This window comes from Dermochelys coriacea, chromosome 2, assembly GCF_009764565.3.
Source record: "Dermochelys coriacea isolate rDerCor1 chromosome 2, rDerCor1.pri.v4, whole genome shotgun sequence".
Lineage (NCBI taxonomy): Eukaryota > Metazoa > Chordata > Testudines > Dermochelyidae > Dermochelys > Dermochelys coriacea.
Window position 1 is genome coordinate 259,774,062 of NC_050069.1, and position 14,861 is coordinate 259,788,922.

General features: G+C 45.4%; 1 protein-coding gene across 13 annotated transcripts in view; it reads left to right on the plus strand.

The window, feature by feature from the left end:
• The window catches only part of LOC119851757 (mitogen-activated protein kinase kinase kinase 3-like), a 129,607-nt gene that overhangs the window by 69,985 nt on the left and 44,761 nt on the right, over positions 1-14,861 (plus strand). For 5 of the 13 annotated variants that reach the window (XM_038392077.2, XM_043509725.1, XM_043509726.1 and 2 more), the window contains 2 exons: positions 12,721-12,764; positions 14,093-14,192. The exons of 1 other annotated variant lie outside the window; for it this stretch is intronic. In XM_038392077.2, coding sequence (XP_038248005.1) covers positions 12,721-12,764; positions 14,093-14,192 — 144 coding nt within the window. Of the gene's footprint in view, positions 1-8,934; positions 9,045-12,720; positions 12,765-14,092; positions 14,193-14,861 lie in introns of all 13 variants that reach the window. 7 more of the 13 variants (XM_043509721.1, XM_043509724.1, XM_043509722.1 and 4 more) reach the window with 2 other exon arrangements.

Consider the following 14,861-nt stretch of genomic DNA (forward strand, 5'->3'; position numbering starts at 1 on the left):
TGGGGTTAGAGGTTTAGAAGTGAACCCATCACTTCTCGGATTTACAAAGCGTAACTAGAACTGTACCAGTTGAATGCAGCAGTGCCCAGTGAATTCCTGAACTAGTGAATGGAAAGAGAGGAAAACAATATGCCCTGCTCCCTATCCTACAGTACATGAAGGAGCCACCCACCAACTAATAGGGAAACCACCACAAGGGAAAAGGCACGGAAATCAGACTGGAACTTTGGGCAGAGCAATAACAGAGCTTTTACAGAGAGTTTTTCGTCTGGACATTCCAAGTGCTTTACAAACATGGGTCAGTATCATTATCACCATTTGACAGAAGGGGAAACTGAGGCAGAGTAACCTGTCCTAGGTCAGATAGCAGGGCAGTGGCACAGATGGGAATAGAATGCTGGTCTCCCAGGCCAGCACAACAGTGTACAGTAAGGGGAAGAGAATTCCAGAGTTCTGGGGCTTTAACTGTGATGGTCCTGCCTCTTGTCTGTCTGAAATTTTAACACCAAAGAGTCGGCAGCTCCATACCCATTAATCTTGTTTGCCACAGTGGGGTGTGAAGCAAGAGGCACACCCTCCTGTGGCCTAAATTATTGAAGGCTTTAGGCCAAGATTGTCAAGGGACTCATGATTTTGGGTGCCCAACTTTTGATGCCTTTAAAGGGTCCAGATGTTCAGATTCTGGGACTCTCTGTAAGGTGAACTCCAAATCACTGGTCACTTTTATGAATAGTGGCTTTAAAAAATAACACTACATATAGGATCAGACGAAACACCCTACTTCCAAACAGTGCCAAACTTTGTGGTGGCTGGCTTGAAATCTGAGCCGAAGGGTGGTTCAGAATTTTGCAAATGGCACTGTTAGAACGGGTTGGTCCAACACCTTTGAATATGCCTAAATTTGTGGGGGAGAGGCAATTGGAAAATTTGCAAAATGGGGAGCCCTTGTTGGCTAAACCAAACCCTCACATCTGAACATTCTTGAACTTCAGGGTGTTTGAAACTCAACCCAGATCTACCTTAAGTCCGTTTAAGGCTTATTACTGTAGTATCTGAGCACCTCACAATCTTTAATGGGTTTATCCCCCATCACCCTGGGAGACAGGGAAGTGCTATTATCCCTATTTTACAGATGGAGAATTGAGTTACAGACAGGGTAAGGATGGGATTCACTTAGGCACCTTACTCCCATTGAAATCAAGGGGACTTAGGTGCCTAAATACCTTTGTGAATCCCACCCTCAGTGATTTGCCTCAGGTCTCATCAGAAGTCAGTGCTAGAGCATGGAACTGGATCTAGGTCTGACTCCTGGGCCAGTACCCTAACACTGGACCATTCTTCCTCCGAGCTTTGGTCTTGGACCCATCTCTGACTTAGAGTAAGACTGAATCGTGCTCACTGCGCTATTTGCTTCATGTTTTTTAGTACAGTTATCCGCATTTCTGTACCTGTCCATAGTAAACTGCACTCAGCTGCTGTAGAGGAATGCATTAGTCTACAATCTAATGCAACGACCAGATCTTTCCACTCTTCATTAGACATTGCACCTCCCAGCTTCCACTCCACTTTGGACATGCGCCCCAACCCGATTTGTCTCCCAGCTCTGAGTGAGACCTCTCTAAATGGGAGCTGAGAGTGCTCAGTGTAGCCCAGCAGGAACTGCATGATCTATTCTTTCTAAGCTGTTTCCATTTCAGGCTTAACTGTGTGGTGTAGTGAGAATATGTGTTTTTATTACGAAAGCAGTCTGCTCTTTAGGGAACTCTGCATAAGATCATGATTCACCTTCTTTGGAAGCACTTTTTCCATTTTCCAACATTTCTCCTAATCTAAACCAGTGAGCGTGGCCGCTTTTCCCAATTTCACAGTGAAAAGCAGGGGGAGAGGGAAGCAAAGCAGAGTTTGGCTAACCTCACAGGGTGTGTGTTCTTTAGCTGGACAAGTTCTAGTTAGAAGCAGTTAGAAGCAGTTGATCCATTTATCCCCTCACTGGCCTGAAGGAGCTGGAGTGGAGGAGACTTCACAGTCCTTGCTGATCATTTCCTTTCCGACCTGCTATGGGCTGCGGCTAGATTTGCTTCAACATTTTTTTTCTCAGAAACCAGGAGGTTTCAGCCCTCTCTTTAATTAGCATTTTTAAGGAAGAGGCCAACAAAAAAATGAAAAGTTGGTGATATGCCACAGCAGCTTCATTTTATTTTTCCTTTTAAGGCATTCCGAAGGTAGCAATTGAAATATCAGAAGGCATTTGTTATCTAGGTTCTGGGGAAACACCAATAGCAATACCTGGGAGGAGAGGGGTCAGAAATCAAGGGAACTTGGTGGTATTTCCTGTCACTTTTATTTACATGTTTGTTATTATTAATAATAATTATTGTATATTAAAATAGAGCCTAGAGGCTCCATCCAAGATCAGGGCCCCATTCTGTTAGGTGCTGTACAAACTCTTAGAGCTTGTCTATACCAGGGTAAAAGGTGTCTTTTAAAATTCTAATGTAGACATGGCAGATTGGATTTTATGTCTAAGGTGACCAGTGACACACCAGATGAGGGTTGAGTGACTAGGGTGCTTAGGACATGGGACACCTAGTTTCAAGTCTTTGCTCTGCCACAGATTTTCCTGTGCGACTTCAGGCAACTTATGCCCACGCTGCCATCAGGGCTGTGGTTGCAGCTCCCGTTGACGTACCTGGGCTGGCTTTGATCTAGCGAGCGTGGGTGCCAGTAGTTGTAGCAGCAGCAAAGGCTAGTCTCATGAATACAGACCTGTCCAGTCTCATGAAACCACCCTGCCCAGGACTCTTAAGCAGCTGCCACAGCTACACTGCTGGTTACCTGAGCTAGCTTTGATCTAGTTACACACCTCCTGACTGCAGCGTGGACGTGCCCAATGTCTCTTTGTGCCTCAGTCCTCTGTCTGTAAAATGGGGCTAATAGCACTGCCCTACCTCACAGGCTAAATACATTGTGAAGTGCTCAGATGCGGCAATATAAATACTTTATATACATGGGGCTATAGGAATATAACTGGAGCTGTACTTTGTTTATACCTATTTATAATATTGATCATTATTATAAACAGCTAAAGTAAGTGTCAGCTGTCCTCTCTACCTTCACTGACTGACTGAATTCTTAGGTGCCAGAAGCCAGATCTTGAGGAAGGGGGAAAGCCTTGTGATGCAGAGGACAGCTTGTCGCTTATCGGATCAGCGGGGTGAACCGGTGTTGTCAGTTGCTTGTGTGTCACTGTGGCATCCCATGAAGTGAGCTATAGCTCACGAAAGCTTATGCTCAAATAAATTTTAGTCTCTAAGGTGCCACAAGTACTCCTTTTCTTTTTTGCTTGTGTGTGTATGTGTCCTTCCCGTGTGCTTTCCCAGCTCTTTGCAAATAGCTGGTTCACAGACCTTGATAGTACTACCCAGTGTGGTTAAGTGCTGGAGGCTGGAATGTCGTTGCCTCCGTAGCGCTGTTTAGGCCGCTCAGTGCTTTTGTTCTTGGTATTTGCAGATAACGCAGAAGACTTCAGTGTTACTCATAGAGAAAGACCACAGGAGTGGCTCAGTGACACAGTTATCTGGCCAGGCTTATTGCCACCTAGACATAGTCACTCCTTGGCTTCGTAGTTACAGGTACACTGACATGAGTTCCTAGTAGCAAGGAATGGCTCAGTTGGCAGCAGGAATTTCTGCCATCCCTTCAGCCATGCAAAGAATTAAGGTAAAGAAGACTGACATCTATAGGCTAAGAAAAACAACTAAAATATCCAACCAATACACCACCTTATGATGTATTTTGTAACTTCTGTTCATTACTTCTCCATGTTCCTAATATCTTGGACAAAACATCCCTATTCATTATATTATCAAGCCATCTTATCTTGTACTCGATTGGGATGTAGCTGTACTTGCTGGAATATATTTACATAAATATCTAGTGCCTAGCACACTAGCAACAACTTTGCCAAGTTCATGTACAGGACAGTGAACTTGTAAGCATTTGCTTTAATACATGGCCTGACTGGTTCACAGCCTCTGATTCGGGCCTTGGATCTTACACCAAATACAGAGAGCTTGGTATGTGTGTGTGTGTTGGGGATGTCTGAAAACGTTTGTGCTACAGGAATACATGGGGCATATGAGAATGATTTTAATCTTAGCCCTGTAAAGATCAACTGCCTGCTACAGCGATAGGCAGCTTAGAATGTGAGAGAGAAGATAGGACTGTGGACTGGGAGTCAAGAGACCTGCATTCTGTGCCACTGACCTGCTGTATGACCTTAGGCCAGTCATTTTGTCATCTCTGTGCCTCAATTTCCCTATCTTTAAAATTGAGATAATACTTACTTGTACTGGCTGAAAAATCAGAGTATTTTTGTAGGGATTGAGAGGTATTTTGGTCAAAATGAATTTTTTGATTGAAAAAAATCAGAAATTTTGTCCTGCTCTAATTTCTGCCCACGTTGTAAAGTGATTTGAACTCTGTGGGTGAAGCACTCAAGAGCTAAATAATATTAGTTAGCATGTCCCAGCATGGCCACCCCTTGCTTCACTAAATATATCACTTGCTTTTCTGCCACCTCTCTACCTTTTCTCCTGCACTGCCCAATACCTCCCATTGAAAGGAAGAAAGTAAATTAATATGGAATACCTGGTACATGTGTAGCCAAATTCATCAGAAAATCTCAAAGTGCTTTCCAAAGGAGGTTGTCATTACCCTCTCTGGGCCTCACTTTTAAAAGGGGGCTAAGTGATATGGCCAGGATTATGTACCGTCCCATGGCACAGGTGATAGCTGTTGTGTAGCTTCATATGAGAGTGGTAGGCTTCTTGCATGGCCCCTCAGCGACATGCAAGAGTCTCTTATGATCCTTAATATTTGCAAAAAGAAAAGGAGTACTTGTGGCACCTTAGAGACTAACAAATTTATTAGAGCATAAGCTTTCGTGAGCTACAGCTCACTTCATCGGATGCAGCTTATGCTCTAATAAATTTGTTAGTCTCTAAGGTGCCACAAGTACTCCTTTTCTTTTTGCGAATACAGACTAACACGGCTGCTACTCTGAAACCTTAATATTTGCAGAGTGCTTTGAGATCCTTGTATGAATGGTACTGTAATTGTTCATGTTGTGGTCTTGTGGTTGGGGCCCTGAACTAGGATTTGTGAGATTTGGGTTCAGTGCTTGGCTGTGCCACAGCCTTCTCTGTGATCTTGGGTAAATCACTCAGGATCAGATTTCCAAGTTTGCAACTTGGGTTTGATTTTCAGAGGTGCTCAGCACCCAGCATTGTCTTGGGACATCTGTGCCCAAATTTTCAAGAGTTGATCATGCATTATGCTGAGCAGTTGTGAAAATCTGGCCTTCAGTCTCTTTGTACCTCCACTCCTACCTGCACAATGAGGATGATAATAACAGCACTTCCTTTGTCCCTTTTGTCTAGTTGGACTAAAAGCTCTTTAAGGGAGAGACTGTCTTTTGCTGTGTGTCAATACAGCACCTCGCTTGGGGCTTTGATGTTCATTGGGACCTCTAAGCAGTACCAAAATTTGAAAGGTTAATAATAGTAATGTACTGACGAAGTAGAAAGCATTGCAAATTAAATATTATTAGCTACAGATTTAATAACTTTATGTAAAGTGAGGGAAGGATTCAAAACAAGAATGTAACCATCTGATTAGCTTCCAGTTTTTCTCCCTCCCAAATGTGGGTTTTAAAACCCCTATTTTATGTTTGTGGTTTATTTATATAATATATATATATATTATATTGACACACACACACTCAAAATGTTTTTCTCCAATGTACCCTGCTTGTTTATGTTTCTCTCCTCACAAGTGGAGCGTAATTATGTGGGGCAGCTGGTGTATTTTTGTTGGCTGCTGTCCGTGGAAGATCTGCCTTGTTGTTGTTAATGTAGAAGAAAAGGATGCAGCAGGGTTCTTTTTTTTTTTTTTTTTCCCCCCTCTGGAGTTTTTACAAGTGTGTTTGACATTTTCCAGCAACGAGCTGTTTTTAACTTATTTGTCTGAGAAACTGTTTTGCTGAGCATAAATCTGCAATGTGTTTAAGCTTGTATTTGCTAAGCTGGGGGCAAACATTGCATGTGGGCTTTCCATGGTATGCCCACATCTTGAATACTGCGTACAGATGTGGTCCCCTCATCTCAAAAAGATATACTGGCATTAGAAAAGGTTCGGAAAAGGGCAACTAAAATGATTAGGGGTTTGGAACGGGTCACATATGAGGAGAGATTAAAGAGACTAGGACTTTTCAGCTTGGAAAAGAGGAGACTAAGGGGGGGGATATGATCAATAAAATCATGAGTGGTGCGGAGTAAGTGAATAAGGAAAAGTTATTTACTTGTTCCCATAATATAAGAACTAGGGGCCAGCAAATGAAATTAATTGGCAGCAGGTTTAAAACAAATAAAAGGAAGTTCTTCTTCACTTAGCGCACAGTCAACCTGTGGAACGCCTTGCCTGAGGAGGTTGTGAAGGCTAGGACTACAACAGGATTTAAAAGAGAACAGGATAAATTCATGGAGGTTGAAGCCATTAATGGTTATTAGCCAGGATGGGTAAGGAATGGTGTCCCTAGCCTCTGTTTGTCAGAGAGTGGAGATGGATGGCAAGTAGTGGCGTATTAACGCCTAGGCCGACAAAATTGCAGGGGCGACAAATCTATAATAGCAGCCAGAGGCTGCTTCCCCTGGCGCCGGTTCTCATCCTCCGTCCCCAGCCCCACCCTAACTTCACCCCTTCCCTGCCCCCTCTCTGCCCCTATTGGTCCCCTTCCCCAAATCCCTGCCTTGCCCCGCCTCCTCTCCTGAGCACGCTGCGTTCCCCCCTCTTCCCCCTCCTTCGCGAACCTGTTTCGCACACAAGCACTGGCAGGGAGCGGGGAGAAACAGGACCTGCCGGTGCGCTCAGGGGAGGAGGCGGAGCGGAGGTGAGCTGGGGCGGGCTGGGGCAAGGAGCTGCTGTGCGGGGGGTGCAGGGGCGGGGCAATTATATCAGGGGGGCCTAGGGCGGCAAAATCATTAATCTGCCATTGATGGCAGGAGAGAGATCACTAGATCATTACCTGTTAGGTTCACTCCCTGTGGAGCACCTGGCATCGGCCACTGTCAGTAGATTGGATACTGGGCTGAATGGACCTTTGGTCTGACCCAGTATGGCCATTCTTATGTTCACACATAGGGCAATGCTCAGCAGCTGTTTACAGTGCATAGCAACATAGGTAAGGAAATAAATCAGACTGGACCCAATACTATTTTGGAACTGAGCTTGTAACATCCACCCAACTCTCGCTGATGGTGTTAGCTTTTATTAATTACGGTACAACCTACAGAATCCAATCAAAACCGCAATCCCATTGCACTAGGCACTGTACATACACACACAGAAGTGACCTTGGCTTCCATCCAGAGGGCCCAGCTGAGATCAAGGACCTGTTAGACTAGGAGTCAGAGACAGTCCCCACCCTAAAAAGCTCACAAACAAGGCATACAAAGGGTGGAAGAAAGGGAGTATTCTCCTCACTCCACAGCTGGGGAAGCAAGGCAAACTGTCCTAACCATAAAAAGAAAAGGAGTACTTGTGGCACCTTAGAGACTAACAAATTTATTAGAGCATAAGCTTTCGTGAGCTACAGCTCACTTCATTCATTCTTTTTGCGAATACAGACTAACACGGCTGCTACTCTGAAACCTGTCCTAACCACGTGGTTCTTGAAAGTGGGTCTGCAGATTTCCTAGTCAACAGTTGCTGCCCTGCTCCTACCCTGTGGCTCATTGCTAGCCAACTGAGTAGGAGAAACCATGAAACCTGAAGTTACATCAAGCCATGATTCCCTGGCCCTGGTGGGTGGAGCATGTGAACTCTGATTGGTCAGGGCTTCCAGCTGAAACCTAAAGAGGGGCACAAGAAGTTGTCTGCACATCTGGGCTCTACCTGGCTGCTATGTTGGACCCCGCCTTCTTGCTTGACTCCTGCGCTATGTCTACACTGGCAACTAAACAACAATGCTTTTGTCTTTCAGAGGTGTTTAAACCCACCCCCGAAAGACAAAAATGTTGCTGAGACAAGAGCCAGTGTGAATAGCACGTTGTCAGCAGGAGCACTTTCCAGCAGACAAAGCTAACCCTGCTCATTGGGGTGGAAGTTTTTTGTTGGCAGGAGAGCCAACAAACAGCGGCTACGTTGCACGACTTTTAGCGGCATGGCTGTAGTGACACACTAAAAGTTGTGTAGTGTAGACAAAGCCCTGGGTGCTGCTTTCACGACCTGTTCCTGGTTGCTGCCCTGTTCCTGATCTATGCCTCTGGTCTCTGAATCTGGTTCTAACCCTAGGCACGACTCTCTGACTTCAGCTTTAACCCCAACCCTCGACCTGACACTCTGACTCCAGCTCTGACCCTTGGCCTGACTTCCAACTCCAACTCCTGCTCCAATCACTAGACCCAGTCACCTCCGTCTTGGCCCCAGCGCACAGAGCGAGTAAGTGACTTGCCCAAGGCTGCACAGGGAGTCTATTGCAGAGCAGGCAACTCACCCTGGCCATGGCCCCATCACATTTTACCAGCCATAATGCCGAGCGATGGGAGGGAAGGGATGGGGAGGAGCAAGTGGGGGTGGGGCTCAGCGGAAAAAGGGGCATGATAGTAGGAGTTCAGGGGGAAGGGGCAGTGCAAGGAGGTGGGGCCACGGTTTGGGTGCTGGTGGCCCCCGCACTTTTAGGGACCTTCCCACTGCCCCAGATCTCTGCAGTTCTGGTACAGTGCGCTAAGCATACTGTCATCCTGCTCCCCTCCCTCCCTCTCACCCTGCTGCACTTGGAACCACTTGGGTTCAAAGGGGGAACCAATTAACGAGGGGAATTTTAGTCCTATCCTCCCCTCACCCTATACACACTAGTTATTTTCTTTCCATTAGCAACAAATGTATTCCTCACCTCCCTTTCAGCACAGGCTGTGAGCGGGCGGAGCACTGATGAAGAATCAGTCGCATACTCCCTGCATCTGAAAAGGATAACTCCTGAATGGGTGGGTGACAACACTTCCTGAGCGTGTTTCTTATCTCTAACCCTGCATTTCCAGAGCATGAAGGCACAGTTTCCATACTCTCACCCTTCAGAAGGAAGGCAGAGCTAAAATGGCTTTTTCTCGGATGGGGGACCAGGAGCTAGCTACTCATTAAGATAATTTTTAAAAGGCCAGATCCTGAGAGGTTCTGAGTAATGCAACACACACTGAAGTCCAGGGATATTGCAGAGCTGAGGATTGGCCCCGAAAAGCCATGCCTGAAGAGCTAACACACAGCATAGGGAGAGGTGAGCCAGTTTAGAATAATAAAGACCACCAGCCACCAATTTTTGGTGCTTCAGGAAAAGAGGGTGTTTTTCCAGTTTTGAACCGTAAGTGCTAAAATATCCCAAGAAGGCCTCTTCTCCTGGTAAGTGCACTGGCTCCAGCCAGTACTGGAAGGAAAAGCATCAGAAATGCATTAGGAAATGTGTTCCCACGAGAATGCCAGGTCTGTGCTATTCAGGTGCTTACATCAGAGTGCAGCCCGTTTGGAAAGCTTTGGATCAGCATCTACATTAGAGACAGGTCGAAGTGGTGGAGTATTGAACCGGATTTCAAACATCCCAAAATTCAGAGGGAGGAGGGGAGACTGTTTCAGGTCCAAGGGTTCTGGTTCAGAACCTTTCTAGAGGTAGTAGCCATCTGCAAAATATGGATATGGATCTGGGCTTGGATTATGCCATCCTCTGCTGCTTGGGGGGCATTTGGCCAAGGAGAAATGGGGTGGGTCAGGGCCATTTCCAATCCAAACTTTTGGATGCTTATGTGACGTGAACCCAAATGGCTGAGTCACTTCTCACTGGCACCAGGCCTGGCTGAGCCACTTCTCACTGACACCAGGATTCACTCCCTGAAAATCAGTGGATATTTACAGTGTATAAATGAGAGGCAAATCAGGGCCAGAAACTTTTGAGATTCACCCCACTGGTAAAGCAGGGAGAACATAAGAATGGCCATACTGGGTCAGACCAAAAGTTCATCCAGCCCAGTATGCTGTCTACCAAAAGTGGCCAGGTGCCTCAGAGGGAGTGAACCTAACAGGTAATGAACATGTGATCTCTCTCCTGCCATCCATCTCCACCCTCTGACAAACAGAGGCTAGGGACACTATTCCTTACCCATCCTGGCTAATAGCCATTAATGGACTCAACCTCCATGAATTTATCCAGTTCTCTTTTAAACCCTGTTATAGTCCTAGCCTTCACAACCTCCTCAGGCAAGGCGTTCCACAGGTTGATTGTGTGCTGTGTGAAGAAGAACTTCCTTTTATTTGTTTTAAACCTGCTACCCATTAATTTCATTTGCTGGCCCCTAGTTCTTATATTATGGGAACAAGTAAATAACTTTTCCTTATTCACTTTCTCCACACCACTCATGATTTTAATATACCTCTATCATATCCCCCCTTAGTCTCCTCTTTTCCAAGCTGAAAAGTCCTAGCCTCTTTAATCTCTCCTCGTACGTGACCCGTTCCAAACCCCTAATCATTTTAGTTGCCCTTTTCCGAACCTTTTCTAATGCCAGTATATCTTTTTTTGAGATGAGGGGACCATGTCTGTACTCAGTACTCAAGTTGTGGGCATACCATGGATTTATATAAGGGCAATAAGATATTCTCCGTCTTATTCTCTATCCCTTTTTTAATGATTCCTAACATCCCGTTTGCTTTTTTGACTGTCGCTGCACACTGTGTGGACGTCTTCAGAGAACTATCCACAATGACTCCAAGATCTTTCTCCTGATTAGTTGTAGCTAAATTAGTCCCCATCATATCATATTTATAGTTGGGGTTATTTTTTCCAATGTGCATTACTTTACATTTATCCACATTAAATTTCATTTGCCATTTTGTTGCCCAATCACTTAGTTTTGCGAGATCTTTTTGAACTTTTCCGCAGTTTGCTTTGGTCTTAACTGTCTTGAGCGGTTTAGTATCATCTGCAAACTTTGCCACCTCGCTGTTTACCCCTTTCTCCAGATCATTTATGAATAGGTTGCATAGGATTAGTCCTAGGACTGACCCTTGGGGAACACCACTCGTTACCCCTCTCCATTTATTCCTAACTTTTGTTCCCTGTCTTTTAACCAGTTCTCAATCCATGAAAGGATCTTCCCTCTTATCCCATGACAACTTAATTTACGTAAGAGCCTTTGCTGAGGGACCTTGTCAAAGGCTTTCTGAAAATCTAAGTACACTATGTCCACTGGATCCCTCTTATCCATATGTTTTTTGACCCCCTCAAAGAACTCTAACAGATTAGTAAGACATGATCTCCCTTTACAGAAACCATGTTGACTTTTGCGCAACAATTTGTTCTTTTATGTGTCTGACAATTTTATTCTTTACTATTGTTTCAACTAATTTGCCCGGTACTGATGTTAGACTTACCGGTCTGTAATTGCCAGGATCACCTCTAGAGCCTTTCTTAAATATTGGTGTTACATTAGCTATCTTCCAGTCATTGGGTACAATAGCTGATTTAAAGAACAGGTTACAAACCATAGTTAATAGTTCCGCAATTTCACATTTGAATTCTTTCAGAACTTTTGGGTGAATGCCATCTGGTCCCGGTGACTTGTTACTGTTAAGTTTCTCAATTAATTCCAAAACCTCCTCACTTCAATCTCAATTCCTCAGATTTGTCACCTGAAAAAGACAGCTCAGGTTTGGGAATCTCCCTAACATCCTCAGCTGTGAAGACTGAAGCAAAGAATTCATTTAGTTTCTCTGCGATGACTTAATCATCTTCAAGTGCTCCTTTTGTATCTCGATCATCCAGGGGCCCCACTGGTTGTTTAGCAGGCTTAAAAAACATTTTATTACCTTTTGAGTTTTTGGCTAGCTGTTCTTCAAACTCCTTTTTGTCTTTTCTTATTACATTTTTACATTTAATTTGCCAGTGTTTATGCTCCTTTCTATTTACCTCACTAGGATTTGACTTACACTTTTTAAAAGATGCCTTTTTATCTCTCACTGCTTCTTTTACATGCTTGTTACGCCACGGTAGCTCTTCTTTAGTTTTTTTACTGTTTTTTTTAATTTGGGGTATACATTTAAGTTGAGCCTCTATTATGGTGTCTTTGAAAAGTGTCCATGCAGTTTGCAGGGCTTCATTTCAGTTGATGAAGGGCTCTGAGAACTTCTGCTGAGAGACACACTATGGGTAAAACTTTCCAAAGCACTTAGGAGCTGAAGTCCCATTTACTTTCAATCAGACTTAAGTGCTTAAGTCATTTTTGAAAATGGGATTTCATCGCCAAAGTCATTTAAGTGCTTTTGCAAATTTCACCCTACATAAATGTAACTTGTTGTTAAACTACGTTTATCAATGATGTAGCTTTAGAGGGTGAGTAGTTAATGGTCAGTGGAGGTGCCATTTATTTATGCAGAAGTTTATTTTGATCACAATATGGGCCAAGTACAGTTTTTAGGTAGGTGAGCACAGAGCTCCCATTGTTACACTTGGCTTCTATTGAGTTTACAATCAGAAGACTGTGTGGCCCTAAATGGACCTGATCTGAAGATGTCTGAAGTTGGTGGGAGCCTTTCCAATGACTGCAGTGGGATTTGGATCAGATCCATTTCAATTAGACTCTCAGGATCTTGGGAGCTAACTGATTTCCTCTCTTTCAGCAGCGGAATGCCAGGATCAAGTTTGAATATGATGGAGAGAAAAGGTGCGTTCGTGACCCGTTCCCGCATTTCCCTTGGTGCAGGGGGGCAAAGGGCCCTTGCTTTCCCTCACCTGCAAACGTAACTCCCATTGTAAGCAATGAGAGCTTGGCATGGGAGAGGCCTGTGAATCCAACCATAAGTATTTCCTGGGACTAGTGCACAGGCAAAATGGTTCCTAACTGTGATTCTTTAAATGCCATTTACCGGTAGCTCTATTCTCAAACCCCGGTAAACTTAGCTGGACTTCAGACCTCCCACATGAGTTTATTCTTCGATTAGTAGCCTGTGACACTTACTTGAGATAACCAGGTTCTGGGCACGGATCCCATAATAACAGAGCTGTGATTTGAAGGCTGCCTGCCCTCCCTGCTTGACATTGATGTGGAAGGCTCTCAGCTTGTTGGAGGGTCCAGTGACCATGGCAGAGCAGGACACTTCGGAGAGTCAGGATCTCTCAGGCTGAGATGCATGATAACTAGTGCACTATGAATAGGGCTCCATGTCTGTCACGGAGGTTGTGCAAGTCACAGATTCTGTGACTTTCTGCAACTTCAGTGACTTCTGCAGTGGCCGGTGTGGCTGATCCCAGGGCTACCCAAGCAGATAACCATGGGGACAGTCACACCAGCCATTGCTGGAGCGGCTCTGCAGTCAGCCGCTCAGGCAGCCCTGCAGCCAGCCACACCGGCCACTGCTCGGGCAGTGTGGCTGGCTCTGGGGACTGCTCGAGCAGTAGTCCCTGTGGCAACCAGAGCAGCCGCTGCTCCAGTGGTCCCCAGCAGCAGCCCCCTGGGGCAACCCCCACAACAGCATCCCTCCCAGATACCCCCTCAGCAGCATGCCCCCTGCCCCCAGATTTAGTCAGGGGTGTTCAAAGAAACACCACTAGATCACAAAGAAAACTGGACAATGACCCCTGGATGGCACCTCTGCTAAATCTAGATGATGTGCTGCTGGGCTAGATCCTGCCAGTTTTAGCACCCGTACACCATAGAGAGGGCAGAGGGTCTAGGCTGCTGCTGGAAGCTTCAGAAGGATCTTGTTGGGGTCAGCCAGAATTCTTCCTGGACAGCACAGGCAGCTTGCACCACATTAGCAAAGAGCAGGGTCTGTGCTCCCCAGCCACCTGCAGCTGTTCTGTGGGAGGGAAGGGAAGCTACTTGTGGGTTCACTGCCATGAACTACTCCATGCTTATTGATCACTGTTATTTATTAACATGGCACTTATGGCATAAGAATACAGGTCCTTGCTCCAAAACGTTGGCCAATACCATGCCACCCATGTACCCACATGACACTTGTGCTGTTCATTTTCTGTATGTATGTACAGGATTCTCCAGTTTCCAAGACCAGTCAAATTCAAAGAAGTGCTACAGAAAGTCATGGATGCTTTTGGACAGATGATGGATTTGCACTATGCAAACAATGAGGTACTAAGCTGTTTGTGTTTACACCCTGGCAGGGTCCCTGTTTCAGACTTAATCAGTGGTTTATTCCTAATCCTCTAATTTGGGGACAGAACATACGGATAGGGAAGAGGACAATCCTTCCTGATGTTTTCTGTCCTACCTAGCTTGCAATAACTCTTTGTTACGACCCTGACTGAACTGTGTCTAGACACCGAAACAGGGAGCAGTTGCTAACTTGGCTCTCTGAGCGACTTTAGTACAGCCCCAGAACAAAAGTTCCACCCCCTCAGATGCAAGAGGGTCCACAAAACCCAGAACTTAACTGACTGACAGCTTTGGAGAATTAAGTCCTCTGCTTATCTACAGGACGGGTACAGCACAATCAGCAGCAGTACAGCTTTCTCCGCCAACACGCCTGGTCTGATAGGGGCAGCTGTAGGAGTGGTTGGTTCACTGAATCCCAGGGGCTGCTGCTGAGACTGCCAACAAATGTTATTTGTATGTAATGTATTAACCGAGGCTGCCAGTTCATACCCACTTTTTTCGAAGCTGCAATGTGGGGTTCTCACTCGGAACTGGGCTGAAGCCACTACACTAGTTACATATGCTCCGCTGAAGGGGGCCTCAGGTGGAATTGATGTGAGGTCATTGCTGATCTGGGCTGACTTGAACTCACGCCCTGACAGCTAA